The 21,648-nt window shown below is 29.8% G+C and overlaps 6 protein-coding genes across 6 annotated transcripts, besides 9 other annotated features; 4 read left to right on the forward strand and 2 right to left on the reverse strand.

The window, feature by feature from the left end:
* Window positions 1-274: 274 nt before the first annotated feature.
* Window positions 275-2,858, forward strand: TVAGG3_0343590 (ubiquitin-activating enzyme E1 family; the record flags this gene model as incomplete). Its single annotated transcript, XM_001323175.1, has 1 exon — window positions 282-2,846. One exon carries the CDS (start codon window positions 282-284, stop codon window positions 2,844-2,846), a length of 2,565 nt encoding a protein of 854 aa, XP_001323210.1.
* A 569-nt stretch (window positions 2,859-3,427) lies between these two features.
* Window positions 3,428-4,469: a mobile genetic element.
* Window positions 4,470-7,183: 2,714 nt separating this feature from the next.
* Window positions 7,184-8,700: a mobile genetic element.
* A 421-nt stretch (window positions 8,701-9,121) lies between these two features.
* Window positions 9,122-9,248: a mobile genetic element.
* A 322-nt stretch (window positions 9,249-9,570) lies between these two features.
* TVAGG3_0343630 (2-5A-dependent ribonuclease family) lies at window positions 9,571-10,239 on the reverse strand (the record flags this gene model as incomplete). The annotated part of the gene is made up of 1 exon (XM_001323173.2): window positions 9,571-10,239. The coding sequence occupies one exon, from the start codon at window positions 10,237-10,239 to the stop codon at window positions 9,571-9,573; it is 669 nt and encodes a 222-aa protein (XP_001323208.2).
* Window positions 10,240-10,536: 297 nt separating this feature from the next.
* Window positions 10,537-11,577: a mobile genetic element.
* Window positions 11,578-12,015: 438 nt separating this feature from the next.
* TVAGG3_0343650 (protein ubiquitination) lies at window positions 12,016-12,726 on the forward strand (the record flags this gene model as incomplete). Its single annotated transcript, XM_001323172.1, has 1 exon — window positions 12,016-12,726. The coding sequence occupies one exon, from the start codon at window positions 12,016-12,018 to the stop codon at window positions 12,724-12,726; it is 711 nt and encodes a 236-aa protein (XP_001323207.1).
* A 141-nt stretch (window positions 12,727-12,867) lies between these two features.
* Window positions 12,868-12,900: a mobile genetic element.
* Window positions 12,868-12,900: a terminal%2Cinverted (terminal inverted repeat of tvBac_53III transposon ID:TVAGG3_0343660).
* A 277-nt stretch (window positions 12,901-13,177) lies between these two features.
* On the reverse strand, window positions 13,178-15,464 carry TVAGG3_0343670 (experimental autoimmune prostatitis antigen 2-related family; the record flags this gene model as incomplete). The annotated part of the gene is made up of 1 exon (XM_001323171.1): window positions 13,329-15,449. One exon carries the CDS (start codon window positions 15,447-15,449, stop codon window positions 13,329-13,331), a length of 2,121 nt encoding a protein of 706 aa, XP_001323206.1.
* A 377-nt stretch (window positions 15,465-15,841) lies between these two features.
* Window positions 15,842-15,879: a mobile genetic element.
* Window positions 15,842-15,879: a terminal%2Cinverted (terminal inverted repeat of Banshee-A3 transposon ID:TVAGG3_0343680).
* An 835-nt stretch (window positions 15,880-16,714) lies between these two features.
* Window positions 16,715-17,455, forward strand: TVAGG3_0343690 (regulation of response to stimulus; the record flags this gene model as incomplete). Its single annotated transcript, XM_001323170.1, has 1 exon — window positions 16,715-17,455. The coding sequence occupies one exon, from the start codon at window positions 16,715-16,717 to the stop codon at window positions 17,453-17,455; it is 741 nt and encodes a 246-aa protein (XP_001323205.1).
* A 23-nt stretch (window positions 17,456-17,478) lies between these two features.
* Window positions 17,479-18,416: a mobile genetic element.
* A 2,092-nt stretch (window positions 18,417-20,508) lies between these two features.
* Window positions 20,509-21,609, forward strand: TVAGG3_0343710 (glycine-rich protein family; the record flags this gene model as incomplete). Its single annotated transcript, XM_001323169.1, has 1 exon — window positions 20,869-21,594. One exon carries the CDS (start codon window positions 20,869-20,871, stop codon window positions 21,592-21,594), a length of 726 nt encoding a protein of 241 aa, XP_001323204.1.
* Between the last annotated feature and the right edge of the window lie 39 nt (window positions 21,610-21,648).

The following is a 21,648-nucleotide window of genomic DNA, read 5'->3' on the forward strand; positions in this document are numbered from 1 at the left end:
TATGTAAGGATTAAAACTATGTTGTGTATTATTAAATCTAATCTATATTACAAGAATGATACTTAATTATTTATTTCCAATATTTATATCATTATCTCTAATTGAAAGATCTGGACCATATTGCATTAGGATTTCTGTAAATTCACTGCAACTATATATTCTGCTGCATAATGTATTTGACCATTTATTCTTTAATTTTGCCGTCTGACAATTGAATGATCTTTCAATTTTCTAAACGATACGGCTTGGAAAATAAACAATTTATTTTTCCACCATTTTATATGGAGAATCGATTTAATAGGAATATTTTGTCATATGGCCTAGAAACATTCAAGAATATACAAGATGGAATGATATTAGTATCAGGAATGAATGTTATTGGAACTGAAACTGTTGTTAATTTGATTTTATCGGGTTGCAACTGCGTTGGTATTTACGATAATGACATAATATCACCTAGTGATGTATCAAGTAACTTTTATTTGACAAATGAAGATCTAGGAAAGCCAAAATGCGAAATTTTAAAATCAAAATTGAATTATTTAAATCCAAATTGCGAAATAATCATTGAAACATCATTAGATACTTCTGTATTGACCAAATATATGCTACTTGTCCAAACAAAACCACTTTTTCATGATGAAATTACAAAATTAAATCAAAAATGTCGAGAAAATCATATAGGATTCATATATTCTGACTCTTATTCATATCTCTCATGCATATTTATAGACTTTGGAGACGACTTTACCGTACAAAACAAGGATGGAAGGGTTCCTTTCTCATATAAAATTTCGAAAATTACAAAATCAAATCCTGGCATTGTAGAATTTGCTGCTCCAAAAGATTCAATCATTCCTAAATCATTTCATGGCTATTTCTCTCATGTTCAAAGTGTTCCTGAGTTAAATGAAATCGAATCTGTCGAATTTACGAAGATTTCTGGACGTAAATACAATATTATTGATACAACCAAGTTCTCTAACTTTGATGAAACAAAAGATAACGGATTTATTACTCAAATTAAAGAAAAATCAAAATTAATTTTCAAATCTTATGATGAATCACTTGAAACTGTTCCACAAATGATTGTAAATAATGAAAGACATAAATGGGTTCGTAATTTCTTCTTAAATCGTCAAAAATCACAACCAATTTTGTTATATGACCAAGCAATTGGAACTTTAATAGGAGGATTATGTGCAAATGAAGCTATTAAGTATTTAACACATACTTATATGCCAATTAAGAACCAATGGTTTGTTTTTTGTTTGGAAAATTTATTTGAATCGAAATCTTATGAAGAAGCATGCGAAAAGTTTAAAGAAATGAATCCAGAATTCATAGAATATGATTTTCTTAAGCCAAAGACTTTAGATTTCTCAAAAGAAAAACTTTTAATTTGTGGAATTGGAGCAGTTGGTTGTACACTCTCCAAAATTGCTTCTACATATAATCCAGCATTGATGTCGTTGGTTGATCGCGATGATATTGAAATTTCCAACTTAAATCGACAATTATTATTTTCTGACAAAGATATTAAGAAAAACAAAGCCGAAACAGCTAAAGAAAAGTTACTAGAGTATAGAAGTAACTTAAATATTAATACATATCCTATTTATATTACAGAAAAAACAAAATTAAAATTCTTCAGTGACCATACAACAGCTTTTGGCCTTGTTGACTCATTTTCAGCAAGAGGACTGATTGCAGGAAATGCTGCCTTAGCTTCTATCCCTTTCTTTACAGGAGGATTGTCTCCTGGACAAGGAGACTTTGAATGTAAAATTCCTAACGTTACAAATCAATATATAATTAGATCTGAACCACAAACAACTAAAACTTGTACTTTGAGAAGCTTTCCTTATAAGAAAGAACATTGTATCGAATGGGCAACGGAATTTCTCATCAAAGTAATCAATTCTAGTGGATATAAGACAATTGATGAATGCATTGATTACGCTAAGAACAAATTCAGATCAAAATTTTACATTTATTGGCAAAATAATATTATTTTGCATCCAAAAGACGAAATAAGAAATGGTGAACCTTACTGGTCAGGTACAAGGATCTTTCCTAAAACAATTAAGTATGATAAAACCAATGAACTTCACAAAAAATTTATTATTTCTCTGACAAAGCTTTTGGCAGCAGCAAGCAACATTCCATTGCCAACTGATGAAGATTTAATGGCTAAGATCAATGATATTTCTATAATTTATCCAACAGATGAAGAAATTTCGAATCATAAGAAGGAATTAAAGGAAGTTTCCAAAGAAAAGCCCAAACGAACACATATGTTTGATGAATATAATAAGGATCAGGTTGATTTGCTCATGTCTTCGAGTAATCTCCGATCATTAATTTTTAATTTGCCAGAAATCACAGAAAGTGACTGTATTAAGTTTGCTGGTAAAATAGTACCTGTTGTTTCTACTATTAATTCGATCGTTTCATCTAATATTTGGCTAATTTACATGGATTATCTTGCAAATCCTGATTTCGGATACACTGGAACGTTCTATTCCGAGAACTGTAGCATTAGGTATGCTAAACAGACAAGATTGAATAATCCACGCAAGTTTGGAAACACAGAAAGGTTGTTTTACGGCTGGGAATATTTTAGATTTGATTCTAAAACAAAACTTGGTGAAGTTTTGCAAAATTTGAAAGAACAACTCAAATGTGGAATTGATTCATGGGCTACACGAACAGGAACTCTTCCTTTGGATAAGCCAGATCTCACGTTTGAAGATGTAATTCATCCAGACACTGATTATGCAATTGTAGAACCACTTCCTGAAGGAGATTTCGACTGTCCTTCAATTTTAGTTACTTTCGAATAAATTTGTTATGTATATATCAATACTTATTATTTTTTTTACTGATGTGAAAATCTATGAACCTGATACCAATGCTTTGATATCATTTGAAATTATAATATGGAGAAATCAAACGTGCTGTTATTTTTCAACAGAATGCTGAGGATAATATACATGAGATGAAGAAAATAAACAAATGCAGAGATATGAAGCAAATTACAATGTCATTGATTGATTCTCTTTTTCATCATCAAGATGTGTAAATTTGCCTACTTACAAAATATTAATGTGTTTAAATTTTCAGGAATTCACAATCACATTTCTTCATTCAAATTTCTGACAACCTTAAGCTTAACATTAAAATGAAAATCATCCTTAAACTCTAGAATTGATGGGGGTGTCATACGGGTGTAGGTGCACGATAAAAAAAAACGGTGGAAAATTTACTTTTTTTTAATCATTTCTATGGCACTAATTACAGCGTTGTGCAATGAAATAGAGCGTGTGGGTATTCTTAGAGAATGTGATAAATTACATATCAAGATAAATGAACAGATTATTGAAACATTGAAGTCCGCTGCAGTTTGTTTTTCAGATTTCATTAAGGGTGCACACGAGAGGATCATGTAAACTTCAGAATTTAGAACCTTATTTTTAGGCATTATCTTGGCTACCTATTTCGGCTCGAAAAGCAAAAAATATCAAAAAATACAACTTGAGTCCATTATGACCCTTTCATGGAGGTAGTTTTTATCCGCTAGTATTTTCCCTTTGAATCTCTTTACAATTCGAAATCAAATTCAAACCTCAGTAGAAGAAAGGAAGAATCGACTTACTACGGTTGTAATACGAATAAGTACATATATTTAATTATTTTTATTTACATAATAATTGTTTGAAGCTCATATTCCATGAAATTTTTAAATAAAAACATTAAAATGTTGAAAATGTTCATATATTTTAATAGGGTTTTGGCACTTTATTGAGGAATTACTACATACATAGTCGAACTGAACTTGATATTTTGAAATTTAAATTATTTATCAAAATTAAAATTTAACTTGAAATTTATAATTATTTAGTCATATTTTGCATAATTCTAAGTAGATTTTGTAAAAAATCAAGAAAGAAAAATTTTAACGTGCTTTATTTTTTCTTTTTTATAATAATACATATTATTATATAATTAACATATTCATAATGTTTCACCCTTTCAAAAATATAATCCTCCTCCTCTCAAATAAACGTACATACGGGTGGCCTCTTTTTTCAAAAAATTAAAATTTGAAATTTTGGGCTCAAATATTAGAGATTTTTTCAACCTTCAACGATATATGTTGTCTATATCAGACCTCCTTTCTTTTTGATACTTAACATTGTTCCTAAATCTTAGCCGTTAAGGCTGTTCTGAAAATATTTTTTTTTCGAAAAAATTCGAAAAAAAATTCTTAAAATTCAAAAATCCCTTAATTCCTGAGGATTTTGGAAAAAAGTTTTTACATGAACATGTGTATATTATATGAAGTATATTGATAAGGTAAAAATCAAATTTTATTGCATATTCATCGAGAAAATAAACTAACGAATCCCTCAAAATTGAGAGGGTAATCCTCCTCCTCTCAAATAAACGTACATACGGGTGCACCCTTAAGTATATCAATAATGTTTTTTAGTTTACATATTATTGATATTTGTATCATGCTGAAATGTGAGATCAATTCGATTGTATCATCGCTTATCTTGATGTGGTAAATTTTTGTCATTTCAACTATAAATGGAATAATTATAGGTTCAAAACGAACAGTGTAAATGTCGTCGAACATTTCAATGCATACGAATTTGAAATCAATATGTGTATCTTCTACAAGGTACTGATCAATGTATGATTTAAATTTTTAGAAAATTATCTCTGTTTTAGTTTAATAAAATAATATTGCGCGGTGAATTTGTATCTCAAAATTATGTAACTGTATCGGTAACAACTTCAAATGTCTTATTGACAAGATTTGTAAAAAAAAATCAAAAATATACTTGAGATCATATAAATGTGCTCTTCTCTTTATAACGTAAGAATTGATCAAAGATAACATGTGTACTACTGATTGATTTTGGAGGATTGCTATGATTAGAGACGATTTGATTAAATAATTCAATGAAAAATGGACTATTTGATTCATCAATTAGGAGATTCGATTGTTTGTATTCGATTGCACTTCTGCATTTGGTGAATTAGTTGTATCGTAAATCAAGGAAAGTTAATCATCTGCTGTGATACTCTTAAAAAATTAAAAGAACGAATTTTTTTTCTAAATACAATTAATGGCATCAGATGATTAGATTACTTTTTTAGAAATCATCAATCAAATTTGGCATATTTTTGAAAGAATATCTAAAGACAAGACACCCAATAAGAGTTTTTGTGCATACGGTTCTCGGGCGCCTATGTCACATTCACAAAGGACTCCGTCTTTATTAGCAAACTCAGAAGAAATGTTTAACCAAAAGAAAAATTATTTCATCAAGACTAATAAATGTTTTAAAAAAGCAAATCACATCATTAACATATCAGTTTTAATTACAAAACTCAACGATACATAACAAATTTCTTCGAAATTTAAATTCTCATTAAAAAATTCTTTTGATACAAATTAAATAGCTACATATTCGATTTTCCCATTGATACGAACTTATTGTTTTCATTCAAGATTTACAAGAAATCAAATACTTATTTCACAACAACAAATATCTATTTTTACTCAAACACGAGCATGTATTTACTAATAAATTCATGTTTTTACATCATTACATTTGACAATACTATCAAAACAACCCCAAAATCAAACTAATTTTCGATATTCTTTATTCAGACCAGAGAATTCATATAAATCATCGATTACTCAAATTTAAGTATTCATTTAATGTAATAATTGTTAGATATTAGGCGTTTTATATAAAGATTCTCCCTATTTCAAATTTTCAAGCGAATTAAGTCGATATTTCATACATTTTATAATATACAAATCATGTGTAAGTACAATAGCTTTAATTATTTACAATATTGATCATTTTATTACGAAATCCAAAAATTTAATCAGCAAAATCGATGTTTTTATATAAGATTAGAATGATTTACATCATTGTTTCCATGCACTAGCTGTTAAAATGCTGATGACAGCTAAAAGAATCAATTTCATAACTTGAATATAAGATTCAAATGAATCGGCATTATTTGACATTTACATCATTGAAATGTCAAATAATGCCGATTCATTTTTTTGATGAAAACAATGAAATTCAATCACGATTTTCAGATAACAGTATCAAAACACACATCAACTATGAATAATTTACACTTTGATCAATTACCTAATAATGTTTGGGAACTCTTTTACAATACCACCTAATTCAGAACCAATTCAAGGTACAAACGTTCAAGCAAGATCAACAAAAATGAATGCTTCTTATATAACTGTATATTCATCACCATTACAACTAATAGTGCCATTTATTTTAATTCAAAAAAAATTTCTTAACTCTGATTGTTCATTATAAACTGCAGCAGTAATACAAGGTGGATCTCTCTACTTTTCCTGTGATAGTTCGATTGTCCAATATCGATCATGTGGCTACAAATCAAAAACAAACAATCAAGGACATCATTCATATGTTGAATTAGTTTATAAATCAAATAATAAAAATTATCTTTATGAAAGTTCTTTTTATGAATGCGGAAATTTAGAAAAATTTCTACAAATCATCTTTGGTATGGAAATATTGGAGTTAAATCAATCAACACAAGTTTCTGTGAAGCAGCCTGGGACTCAGGAATACTTCTAAGATATCCAAAAGTCTAAGTAATGTAACATATTCATCATTTTGTAACACAACATCAAATTATAAATTTTTAAATTAAGTTGGTAACTATAATTTTAATTTTTGTAATGTTTTGAATAATGAACGCAAATATTCTACATTGGGAACATTCTGTGCAGGTGGATCAACTGTTCTTATTGAAAACTGTTCATTTCTTGGAAACACAGGATCAGGAAGAATTTTATCAATATTCTGGTTCAATTACAGTTAAAGATTCTTTCTGTGACAGAATAATAGGTAAAAAAGGATCAGTTACAACAAATAGTGTTCAAAATATATATTCTATTCATAATCTTTCTCACTTTTCATCATATCTGTGTGAAACAGAGCTTCCTATTTTAGATAAAAAGCCTATGAGATCTGCTTTTGATTTATATCATCAATTTTCCTTTAGACGAAGGCGTTAATATTCATGATTTATGAATTTATATAATCAAAAAATTGTAATTAAAGACCATTATTAACGAAAGCATTCATCAATTGTTTAAGGCTCCGGTCCCACCCTCTCAATTTTAAAAGTTTTAATATCTCCACCAATATGAGTTTTTGATACTTTTATTTTAGTACATAATATCATTATGTAATACACTATAGTATAGTATATTTAAACTGAGTATTACTATTATAGTTCATCTTATCTGAGAATTCGGTATTTTGACAAATTTCAACTTTGACCGGTAAAACTATTTATAATCAAAAAAGTCCACGACATTTTATAGCATATTAGTGATACATTATATTGTTATTAGTAAACTTGATTTACAATCTCTTCTAGATGAGTAATTTGTTTTTTTGAAAAAATCTGACAAATCACTTTTTGACAGAATCTAGATATTTTTGATTTGTGAAAGTTTTAATAATATGATAAGGTTTATATATGCTATCATAATATAATAAAATCATATAATGTTACATTATCGCTATATATGTCGAATATTAAAAATTGTATATTAACATTTTTTGTCATATCTTGATAATAAAGAAAAAACTCTCAGTTCCCCTTCGACAAATTGTTAGAATGCAACTAAAGTTTATTTTGATATAGTGAGTTTGCTTCTAAAAAAATATATGAAAGAAGAATTAGATTTGCAAGACCCCTATAAAAAACGATTTTTGCGTCGAGAATAACTTCATGCACGATTAATTGATATGATAATAAAAATCATATATGATAATTACTTAATATAGGCAACAATATTGTATTAATCACTTTTTGTCAAAACGGTTTTTCGATAATTGAGTATTCAATTTTCCAAAAATCCATTCAATAATTTGATTTATAATTCAACGTATAAGAAAAAACTCTCAGTTCCCCTTCGACAATTTGTAAAGAAAATTATATAGTTTCTGTCGACACTATTTGTATATTCTACCTTCTTCGGTATTTCGAAGAATTAGGTTTGCAAATTTGATATTTTTGATGTATTTTTTCAAATTGAGAGTATTTTTGACGATAGAAGTAGGTGTTTTTTGAATTACAATTTTATATTGATGTGCATGATAAAAATTTGAACTTATATTATGGTGACATACTATAAGTCATAATGTATTAATATACAAAAGATATTATCAAAAAAATTCCTTTCCAATATGTATAAACAAATCGATTTTTTAAATTAAATTTAAACCTTAAACTCAATATATTAAAAAGTGACATTATTTTAATTAGAAGTACAAAAATCCATAGTCATAGAATTATCAAATGATTGAAAATTGTTATAATTGGGCACATTATACTCATTTATGAATTTACTATACTATATACTTTGCAAATTTAAAAATCCAAATTTTCAATTTTTAAAATATCATTATTTATCATATATCAAATAGTAAAGTTAGTATATATCATGTTTAAAACGATAATATAGTCAAATTCGAAAATTTTTAAAATAGATAATATTTAATTTTTACAAAATATTGGTATATGTGCAATCTATTGGTATATTTTTACTCCTTATTAGACACTCGTCCTAACTATATGCAGTAATCATGCAGGACCGGAGCCTTAATATCAATTGAAATATGAAAAACTTTATATTCAAAAGATGATGCGGCTTGATTTCTCAATTTAATTTTCAAAGAGTTCGTATTTGTTACAGTGAATTTAAATAATTAGTACTGATATAGTAATGCAATAATATCGGGAACATGGCTCTTAATTTCGAAATAGGTTTTCTTTGTAAGGCATCTAAGTATTAACAAACTGATATTTCAATAAAGAGTTCAATATTATAATAGAAATTTGCTATGACAGAAAGAATAAAACTATAGCAAAAAGAATTATTGTTATTTCGATGATATTTTGTAATATTCTTCGTTTACAAATGATTGGACATTGTATCTTGGGGAGATGTTGGATAATAAATTTAACGATTTCTTATTCAATTCTATTATATCATTGTTATCTTGAAGTGGAAAATTTTTCTTAAGAGTGCACTTACACCTGTATTACATGTCCTTCGATTCAGATGTTTAAGGTTAATTTTCAATGACACTTCACGCCATTTGTCAGAAATTTGAATTAAAGTCAGATACGCGTAAGTGCACCCTTAAGAACATTTGTCATTACAAGTATAAGTAAAGACACTCAAGATGCATTTTTGTCATTCAATAATCTATTCTCTCGCTATTGCAAACAATTTCAAATGTCGCATTCAATTTCTGTGTAATACAATATCATTCACTAGGATCAGTTTATTCATAACTTTACTCACTTTTCAACATATTTCTGTAAAGCAGAATAAATATGCTTCCAATACGTAACATCATTTATCATTTTCCTTTAGACAAGTGCGTTAATTTTTCAAGGATTTATTATTATCGTTTTTTATTATTAAAAATAATTTTTTTACAAACAAAAAAAAAATAAAAAAACTCATTTATTTAAAAGAAGATTAATAATATCTTCGTTCTTTGTCTGGAGTGCGACATCTTTAGCTGTGTGTCCTTCGCTGTCAACAACACTCAAATCGAGATCTTCACGAGAAAGGAGAACTTTGACAACTTCGATTTTTTCGTTTTCAATAGCGTTGAAAATAGGAGTTCGCTTCATCAAGTTCTGACGGTTGACATCGACATTTTCGTGTTGAAGCAACTCTTCGACGAAACTAGTTGAGCCGCATTTAGCGGCAACATGGAGAGGTGTCCACTGGATTGAGTCGACGCAGTTCAAGTCAACGTCATCTCGATCGGCGAAAAGACGGATTAAGTCTGAGAAATCATTAGATGCAGCGATGTGAAGAGGTGTGAAACTAGAATCATCAGGAAGTTGTGGATTGACATCTTTGTCGTTCAGAAGACACTCAACGCACTGTTTGTGGTGGAGAAGAACTGCGTAATGAAGAGCACTGCGATTCTTCTTGTCGACGATGTTCTTCTCGATGCCTGGAAAACTCAAGAGAAGTTCTAAAGCTTCGAAATGTCCGTCACGAGCTACCCGGATCAATGCTGTACGTGATGAGTTGTTAGTGGCATTGACATCAATGGATGGATCAGAAAGAAGAAGTCGCAGAACACATGTGTGACCATTAATTGCTCTCAACATAACACTTTAATTGTCAACATCTTCTTACAATTAAAGAATTCTGTAACAAATTCAATTTATTTGATTTATCAGATACTAATGTTTTAAAAAAGCATATTGTTTTGATCAATTTCATCTAATTCAATATTGCATTCTATTACTGCTACTAAACAATTCATTGTTTCGGCATATTCCATACAATTCGTATTTGTCAAAAAATTAAACATCAAATCCCAAATAGGATATAAATGATTTTTGTAGATACTAATTCTCGAAATTAATGTAGAGATGTTGGATATAAGACTAGTCATATATTAAGGGTGCACACGAGAGGATCATGTAAACTTCAGAATTTAGAACCTTATTTTTAGGCATTATCTTGGCTACCTATTTAGGCTCGAAAAGCAAAAAATATCAAAAAATACAACTTGACTCCATTATGACCCTTTCATGGAGGTAGTTTTTATCCGCTAGTATTTTCCCTTTGAATCTCTTTACAATTCGAAATCAAATTCAAAACTCAGTAGAAGAAAGGAAGAATCGACTTACTACGGTTGTAATACGAATAAATACATATATTTAATTATTTTTATTTACATAATAATTGTTTGAAGCTCATATTCCATCAAATTTTTAAATAAAAACATTAAAATGTTGAAAATGTTCATATATTTTAATAGGGTTTTGGCACTTTATTGAGGAATTACTACATACATAGTCGAACTGAACTTGATATTTTGAAATTTAAATTATTTATCAAAATTAAAATTTAACTTGAAATTTATAATTATTTAGTCATATTTTGCATAATTCTAAGTAGATTTTGTAAAAAATCAAGAAAGAAAAATTTTAACGTGCTTTATTTTTTCTTTTTTATAATAATACATATTATTATATAATTAACATATTCATAATGTTTCACCCTTTCAAAAATATAATCCTCCTCCTCTCAAATAAACGTACATACGGGTGGCCTCTTTTTTCAAAAAATTAAAATTTGAAATTTTGGGCTCAAATATTAGAGATTTTTTCAAACTTCAACGATATATGTTGTCTATATCAGACCTCCTTTCTTTTTGATACTTAACATTGTTCCTAAATCTTAGCCGTTAAGGCTGTTCTGAAAATATTTTTTTTCGAAAAAATTCGAAAAAAAATTCTTAAAATTCAAAAATCCCTTAATTCCTGAGGATTTTGGAAAAAAGTTTTTACATGAACATGTGTATATTATATGAAGTATATTGATAAGGTAAAAATCAAATTTTATTGCATATTCATCGAGAAAATAAACTAACGAATCCCTCAAAATTGAGAGGGTAATCCTCCTCCTCTCAAATAAACGTACATACGGGTGCACCCTTAAAAATGAATGCATTTTGAATAAATTAATATCATTCATTGAATTGAAACTAAATATTAAGTGCAAAGATTCAATCAACATACTCAAGAAGTTTATAGACACCCGAATCCTTGAGTTTGAAGAAGATGAAGATCATTATCATGATATATTTGAATTTGGAAAACGATTTAAGAATCAGTTATTGATACAAATATACATCAAACACATCAAATCAGAAAGTTCCATTACAAATGAAAATGTATTTCGGAAATATGAAATTTCTGCTATGGAAAACGATTTCACAACACAAAATCAATGCATCGAATACATATCATCACACTTATATTGCCTGAATGACACAGATATTATCGAAAATACTGTTGAATTTGGATATGACTTTTGCGAAAAAAATTTTGACATCAAAATCATGAAAAATCGAAAACGAGGATAAACTCTGCATGTTACTCCTCGAAATTTGTAAATGTGACAATAAGTTCTTTGATTTGTTTAGACATATTTCATTAGAATATTGCACTCCTCATATCATTGATGAAATATATAATTTTTCAGTTGAAAATTCGTTCGAATCAATTCTTCTACAGATTTATAAAGACACGCTGAAACACTATCATTCAAATATACGAAATAAAATTGAACTCGCTAATAACTCTGAATCATCATTCGAAAAACCTATAGCTAAACCAAAATTTGAAATTTCTAATCCATCAAATTCATATGTATTTTTGCTTGCTTCTAAAGAAATCAAAATGGAATATTCATCATCAACTCGTTGTTGTGGAAAATTAACAGATATAAATACTTATACTACTCATGATGATTTCCATACCCAAAATTCTGAAAATTCATGGATTAGAGCGGATCTCAAAGGATATAAATTAAAACCAAATTCTTATATTTTGCTATCAACATACTCTGATAGCCGTCTTTTGAGATATTGGAGGTTGGAAGGTATAAAAGAAGATGGATCAACTGTTGTTTTAGATAATAAAGATTATGCATTTAAGACTATGGAAACCAAGAAATTCCCTCTCCAAACAAACAACTATTTTGTTGCTTTCAAAATTATTCATACAGGAAAGAACCAAACTGGTAGCTATGAAATCAATGTTCAAGTTTTTGATTTCAAAGGTGAATTAATAAAAATTTAATCTCAATTTTTGATATACTTTCGAGTGTATTTTACAAAAAAATCCACATTTCTATAGAATGACATCATTCTTGCTTTAGCTTTCTTCAGGGCATTGATTTAAACTCATATCATCAGTAGAAATCATGAATATTTAATAAAATTAAGGGTGAACTTACCACTTTCTGACATTCTCTCAATTTTTTGACATCCAAGATTTATATCCCAATTTTCTAAAGCAAAAAAGCTAAAATTCTACTCCGACGATTATTTTTGATTCAAAAATTGTCCGGCATTAGAAGCAAAAATAATCATATGCAATAGAATTACGCTTTTTAACACTTAACAAAATCGGAACAAAGTTATTATATATCATTTTATAATGCATAGTATGGCAATTATACTTTTTTTGCTATTCTAATAAAGATGAATTGATTTTTGTAAGAGAATATAATTTAAAAGAGTTGTGTTTTATAAAGAAGAGTGTAAAATAAAAAGATAAAGTTATAACATACAACGTTTATCAAATTGTATTCATGGTCAATATATAAAAGAAGATAAAATAATAATATAATAAAGTATAAAAAAATAAAAAATACAAACAAAAAAATACAAACAAATATATCAGAGACTTGCCTGATCCAATTGATACTGTGCCAAACATTCAGAAGACTGTTCCAGAAGCATTCCTGGTTTCGCACCCAAATCCAGAATCTTTGTGAAGTCAGATCCAGCGGAAGTTCCCAAAACTTGGACGAAACTCTTCCACGCTTCGTCATCATCCACGTAATTCTGCGCGGACTGCCTCCTCAAAGCAGTTGCGAATGGCTGCGCACCGTGGTGTGAGCACACATTCCACAGAGGTTTGAAGAGATAAGGTGCTTTCGCGTCAAGGAAATCTGGAATTTTGGCATTTGGAGAAACTTTCGAGAGAGCGTACCTTACTGCACACGAGGCAACGCTCCTCTCAATAATGGGTGACATAAAGAAGTCAATTATTTGGGATTGGGCCAATAATAAAATTGTATAAATAAATTTGTCGTCAGTTGCATTGGTAAGATAGGTTTGGACATCGTCAACCGACATAAACACTACATCTTCTACTATTGGCTCCCCTTTGGCAACTTCTACGTCAAATACAAGTCGAGATTTGAAAGTATTGTACTGAATGGCCTCAAATTCTCGAATGTATTGCATTAATTGGTCGATACGTTTACACATCTGGCTAATTTTCTGTTCGTTGTGGATCATTCTTGCAGGAAGGTTGATACAAACGTATTTCGTTTCGATTTCGCCCCACGGGATGGTGGAAGTCTTTGTTTGTTCCCAAATACTTGGTTTGTCGTTGTAGAAATAGGGGTAAAGTGCGCATCCTTCGATTTGAACGGAAACATTGTGGTTCTTTTCGGAAAGAACGAACACTGGCCCACCAAATTGGGTGGCAATGGCTGTAGGAGTATTCGGGGATATGTTGTAAGTAGTAATTACCGATGGCCATCGTTTCCACGGAAATTCTTTGACGAGAAGACATAAAGTCTGCGCGCCAACTTGTATTGTAAGATGGTTCGATGTTTCTACAGTCGCAATTTGTCCTGCTTGTAACCATAATCCGGTCGAATGCCAAATTCCTGCTTTTGTCTCGATATTTATACGTTTTGTACATGTTTTTTCGTCTGTTACGCCTGGGAAAAGCTCAAGGTCTGGTACGGGCTTGACAGATTCGGGAGGAATCTTATTTATTAATTCTGAAAGGATAATGCAAACCATGCATTGTCTAGTATCATTGCACATGAGTTCTCCATTCCTGAATCCCGTTTTCTGAAGGTATTCCATTGATTTGTCCTGTAATTTTAGAATAATTTCCGCATTTTCTGGAGTCATTTCGCTAATGTAATACCTAAGCTTGGAAACGACGTTGTCCAATTCAGAGACCTCGGAATCTTGTTCATCAAGAACTCTGAAGTATTCGTCAATTACATTATTCACAAGATACTGTTGTAGTACGGGTTCAGCGCTATTCCTCATGAATATAGATGAGGAGCTTAGCGAGCATTGCGGGAATGCAAGGCCTGAGAAGCTTAGTAGTCGTGAATTTGGTTGATAAAGTGGAACATAGAAATAGAAGATAGTCATGCCCATTTTAGCGAGCTTTGCTACACCGTGAACATCAGGGCAAGCTGTAGTGCAAAATACGACGTCAAATGTAGATTTTGGTAATTCATTTCCTGCTTCTACGTTATATCCGTAGCTTTGGATATCAGAAACCAGTGTAGCAACGATATTCTTAGGCATAGCGTAAAGGTATACCCTGATAGTCGAGACTTTATAATCAGAAGCCCAAGTAATCGAATTTTCCAAAAAAGCGGCTGTTTCAGTATTCTGAATCATGGAGTGCTGCAAGAAGCCGATGGCTCCGAAGTATATGAATTTAGTACGATTGTTGTGGCTGAATGCAACTACAGGCATATCTACGTGGCCATTGTTATCTTCATCGAAAACAAACGAGCCTAAGTATAAAGGGAATGCATATTCGTTTAGGCAAACGATTGGTGACATGTCTTGAGGAGCTCGAATCTGATTTAAACCTTGGAGTATTTTCATAACGTCCATTTTAATAATTTCTTCTAGAGGCATAGGGGGTGGTGGGGGCGGTGGGTTCTCCTCGTCATAGAACTCCATCTGCTGCCTCTGCTGCCTCTGCGCCATATATTTAGAAGGGGCTGCAGATGACGCAATACAGCCCATTTTTCAAAATTTTTTTTCTGCACCAATGAAAGAAAAATTTGGGAAAAAAACGAGTTTTTTTTTCGAAGATTTTTTTTTACACCATGTTGGAATGGATGATTCCATGTTGATCCTGCATGCGAATAATGCTTGGTTTCCTAAGCGAATCTTTTGATTTTTACAAAATGTAGGGTTATTGTTTTATGAAACCATTCTTGTATTTTCGAATTAATACATGTAACTGAGTTCTTAAAAGAAATCATAGTTTTTTATTTAGAATAATCGAATTGATTGAGGTTTGATTTTTCCTTCTCAAATTATTATCTTCTCAATTGAATTTAGTAATTCTAAGAATACACGGAATAAATAATAAATGAGATAATGGTTTAATAATGAGGTAAATCAGGTACTTTTGTTGTAAACAGAAATTCATCAAAAGTGACACCTCAGAAAAGCTAAAATATTGAATTTTTGGAACTTTTGATAGAGCACGTTTTTAAATATTAATTAAAGTAAATGTATATTTTGTAAAGATTCTTTTAATAAAAAAATAAAATTTTGAAGAAGAACACAAAATCTTCTGAAAAATAATATCACATAAACTCATATTATTTTCTAATATATAACTATTTTATATAAAAATCAAATTCAATGATCTTAAAAGCGAAGGATAAACCTCAAAATTTACGAATATAATGAGTGGGAATATAATGCTTATCTATCATAAAACCATATGAAATATCAATTTTTGCTTTACGCCTAATTTTTGACGACAATTAGCAAAAAATGTTAAATGTTAACACTCAGTCCATTTGAATATGAAAAATAAAATTGACTTTGATTAAATGTTTTTATTTATCATGCAATTCTTCTTGCGACCAAAGATTTGAATAAAAGTTCAAAAAATAAGATAGCTTAAAAAATAATATACGGTAGTGTTTACTAATAGATGAATAGTATATAAATTCTATTAAAATGGATTTGATCCAAAAAAATATAAAACCAAAAATAATTGTTATAATTTAAATGAAGAAGTAATTTAAAACGATTTTATTTATGATCAAATTTTATATATTGGAATCAAGAGTTTCAGATATTGTTTAAATTTACAATTCTGTACATTTAATTGTCGATCTGATATCAATATCACAATTGGTGATTCATGCTTTGATGGATGTACGAGTTTATATATTTTCTCATTTACAAATAATATTCTCAGTGTTGGAGTAAATTCATTTTGCAATACAGGCTTAACAAAAATAGTTTTTGAAAACAAATTCTTCAAAATGTCATCCATTCCAGAAACATGCTTTAAGAATTGTTATTTATTAACAAGTATTGAATTACCGAATAACATATATTCAATCGGAACAGAAGCTTTCACAAATACATCAATCACATCAATAACAATTCCAGATACTGTTACAAGATTATCAAGACAATGTTTCAGATTATGCACCAAACTAACAGATGTTACACTTACAAGTAATTCTAATTTGGTCAATTTCGACTATGGTGTCTTTGATGGATGCAACAGTTTATCACGTTTTACAGATTTCCAATCGATCAACTTTTGCACAGACAATGGTGCGCTTTACAATAGCGAACGAACACAACTATATGTTTATCCACCTGCATCACCAAACAGGTTTTTCACGTTCACAGACAGAATACGGATCATCGAAAACGGAGCTTTCATTGGATGTCATCTTCTCGAATCAATCCTCATCCCTGATAGATCTGTCGAAACTATTGGCGAAAATGCATTTTATGGATGCAAATCATTACAAACTATCAATTTGCCATATTCTATTAAGTCTATTGGTTCAGGTGCATTTGTTGGCTGCGATAAATTAGTTTGTGGTGTTATTTGTCAAAACAAAAGTCGAGAGTTTGTTGACATGCTTTTTGAGAGCAGCTTAAATATGATGTCTCTTCGTGTTTGTAATGCTCAATCATGTAAAATGATTATGAACTCTTGCATTTCATTATCATACTTGATTCCCTTTGTTACAATATTACTATGAATAAAATGTTTATTATTTGTTAAGGGTGCACACGAGAGGATCATGTAAACTTCAGAATTTAGAACCTTATTTTTAGGCATTATCTTGGCTACCTATTTAGGCTCGAAAAGCAAAAAAATATCAAAAAATACAACTTGAGTCCATTATGACCCTTTCATGGAGGTAGTTTTTATCCGCTAGTATTTTCCCTTTGAATCTCTTTACAATTCGAAATCAAATTCAAAACTCAGTAGAAGAAAGGAAGAATCGACTTACTACGGTTGTAATACGAATAAATACATATATTTAATTATTTTTATTTACATAATAATTGTTTGAAGCTCATATTCCATCAAATTTTTAAATAAAAACATTAAAATGTTGAAAATGTTCATATATTTTAATAGGTTTTTGGCACTTTATTGAGGAATTACTACATACATAGTCGAACTGAACTTGATATTTTGAAATTTAAATTATTTATCAAAATAAAAATTTAACTTGAAATTTATAATTATTTAGTAATATTTTGCATAATTCTAAGTAGATTTTGTAAAAAATCAAGAAAGAAAAATTTTAACGTGCTTTATTTTTTCTTTTTTATAATAATACATATTATTATATAATTAACATATTCATAATGTTTCACCCTTTCAAAAATATAATCCTCCTCCTCTCAAATAAACGTACATACGGGTGGCCTCTTTTTTCAAAAAATTAAAATTTGAAATTTTGGGCTCAAATATTAGAGATTTTTTCAACCTTCAACGATATATGTTGTCTATATCAGACCTCCTTTCTTTTTGATACTTAACATTGTTCCTAAATCTTAGCCGTTAAGGCTGTTCTGAAAATATTTTTTTTTCGAAAAAATTCGAAAAAATTTTTAAATTCAAAAATCCCTTAATTCCTGAGGATTTTGGAAAAAAGTTTTTACATGAACATGTGTATATTATATGAAGTATATTGATAAGGTAAAAATTAGGGTTGTACAAACTGGCACAATTTTGCGGGCCGCCTGCCAGCTCCTGGCACGCGGCCAAAATCAAAAAAGTGGCCAAAAATCGGGCCTCGTGGCGTGGAAAGGATGTCGCCCTTCGGGCTCCACCCTTTCCACGCCACTCGGCCTATGACCACAATTATATAATATGCTCATTATTATTTTTTTCTTCTTTTCTCTTCTTTTTTTTTCTTTTTCTCTTTTCTTTCTTCTTTTTCCCTTTTCCCTTCCTTTTTTTCTAGTTTTGGAAAGGAAAAAGTAAAAAATTTAATAATTAATTTTATTACTATGAAAATATACTTTTTAGCTTATATTATAAGCTGTGAGAGTTTTAAGTGATGGAAGATATAAATCAAATTTGAAATTCAACAAATCTTGTTATGATTAAGTTGAATATTGTACTCTAATTAAGAGTTTTCAGTTATGAACTCAGGTATTATATAATAAAAGTATAACTCAAGATAATAAAGAGGTTTTTAAAATGTAGATCTGAAAATCAAACTACCATGTTTGATATGATTAAGTTGAATAATGTTATTTTATTAAATGGTTCAAATCTGTGAAATCGGCAATTACAAATTAAAGGCGTAGTTCAAAAAATTAAAGAGATTTTAAAAATTTAATATCAGAATTAAACTAAAAAAAGGATTTAGTTATTTCAGTAATTATCAGAAAAGGTTAAAAAGATAGGGTAAGTAATGAGACTTGAGTGAGATGTGAGAAATCATATGTAAATAATTAGATATCTGATGAGTAAGGTAGTAATGAGAGTTAAGATCTGGTTAGTAAGGTAGTAATGAGAGTTAAGATCTGGTTAGTAAGGTAGTAATGAGAGTTAAGATCTGATGAGTAAGGTAGTAATGAGAGTTAAGATCTGGTTAGTAAGGTAGTAATGAGAGTTAAGATCTGGTTAGTAAGGTAGTAATGAGAGTTAAGATCTGATGAGTAAGGTAGTAATGAGAGTTAAGATCTGGTTAGTAAGGTCGGAGAGTTAAGATCTGGTTAGTAAGGTAGTAATGAGAGATCTGCGGGCAGTAATGATACATCTATGAGTACATAACTAAAACCTGAGTTCTATGAGCGAAATCTGAGAGCTAAAAGCCGAGAGATCTAAGGTAAGTAATGAGAGAAGAGAATTTGAAATTTTACAAAATACGTTTACTCATACAAAATAATTCGCATTCTTTTATAACGAATCTCAATGCCAATTAATACATAAAACAGATTTTAGCAATCAATTGCAAGATTTAGAAAGATTTTATTTATAATCTCAGCCAAATTAACAAATATTTTATTGATTTCGTAAAAAATAGCAATAAAACATAAAAATATGACATTCTATTTTTCCAAAAAAATTTCAAAAATCATTTTTTAACATGAAATTTATATTTTTTAATTTTTTTTTAAATTTTGAATTTTTTTTTGGAATTTTCAACCATGTCAAAAGTCGGGATCTACAAATGTATTCTCTTTGACATAGGATAAAAACATCCTTTCTTATAATTTCATTGTAAAATAAAATTTTCTTAAATTTATTGAATCCAAACTCAACTTTGCAACATTTTATTATCATAAAAACTAAGAAACATCAGGTAAACTTCAATTTGGAGAGCTTAAAATCATATCTAAATTGAAAAATAAGGGGAAAAAAATTGTAAAAAAAATCTCATTAGATGGGGCAAAAAGTGACTTTTTTAATGTGTTTTTTAAAAAAATCGTGCCAGCTGGCCAAAAAAAAGTGTGCCAGCAGGCGTGCCAGTTTGTACAACCCTAGTAAAAATCAAATTTTATTGCATATTCATCGAGAAAATAAACTAACGAATCCCTCAAAATTGAGAGGGTAATCCTCCTCCTCTCAAATAAACGTACATACGGGTGCACCCTTAAATATTATTTTTTTCAACAATACAAATGCATATGTTTTTGGAATATTGCTCAAAATCAGTTTCACCTTGTTAGCATTTAAATGAATCAATATAGATCATAATATTAAATAGATAATATGAATAATTAATTTCAAATCTTAACTTATTCTTTAGTTGACAATGAAAAATGGAGTCCAAATGTTACTAAGAGTAATTCTAAAAAGACATATACATTTAACTACCCTTGTGAATCACCTGATGAGTGCACTGATTATGTAATTGAGTTATAAAGAGGATTATATAAATTTGAACTCTATGGTCCATCAGGAGGCGCCAAGAATGGATATATTTCATCTTTCATTGACAAAGATGGAAATTGTCTTCCAGATGAAGTTGTCAAACAAGTTAGAGGAAACACTGTCTGCAAAAAGGTTGGCAGTCGAGGCGGTGCCGGAGGTTATATCTCTGGCACCATAAAACTAAATCAGAAAATCATTGCTTATGCAACGATAGGAGGACATGGTCTTTTCTATTCAACAGCAACTATATCCAGCTTTAACGTCGATAATATGACTCATGGTGGTTATGGTGGTGGTGGATATGCGTTTAATTATCATGCTATAGATAATGGTGCAGGAAGTGGAGGTGGTCAAACCGCTGTCAAATTTTTAGAAAACGATCTTTGGCATCGTGTAATTGTGAGCGGTGGTGGTGGAGGATCTGATAATGTCCAACCAGAGGACCATTTCATGAAGAAAGATGATGGATCGGCTGGCTCAGGTGGGGGATTATCTGGACAAGGTTTTTGGATTGATGGTAGATATAATAATAGCTATTTAGCAAATTCAACATTTGGATTTACTTTTGGGTCAGGCGAATCTGCTCAAGAATTCATATCCAAAAATGATTACGGCGTTAAAATTATTTCATCTAGTTTCGATAAACCAGGTGCAGGAAGTGGATGGTTTGGAGGATTTGCAAGTCATAATGGAAATGGAGGTTCGGGAGGAGGAAGTTCGTGGGTTTTGTCTAAAGATGCAGATATCCCAGTTGGAAATATTGCAGCGAAAGGACCTTTCTTCAACATAACAGATGAACGTCCATACTTCTTCAGAAAAACGGATGGATATCTTTTCTATGACATTGTTAACATCCCAGGTGTTTGGGAAGGCAACGGTAAACTTGTCATTACTATATTAGACAAACTATCTCTTCCTTCTTGTTTCTCTGTTTGTTATCTTCATTTCTCATATCATCTTTTATTTGTTCTTTTCATTAATTCTACTTCAAACTAAAAATATTATTATGCACATCGTAAAAGTGTTTGCCTATTAGGTTTTTATTACGAT

The sequence above is a fragment of the Trichomonas vaginalis genome, chromosome V, assembly GCF_026262505.1.
Source record: "Trichomonas vaginalis G3 chromosome V, whole genome shotgun sequence".
Lineage (NCBI taxonomy): Eukaryota > Parabasalia > Trichomonadida > Trichomonadidae > Trichomonas > Trichomonas vaginalis.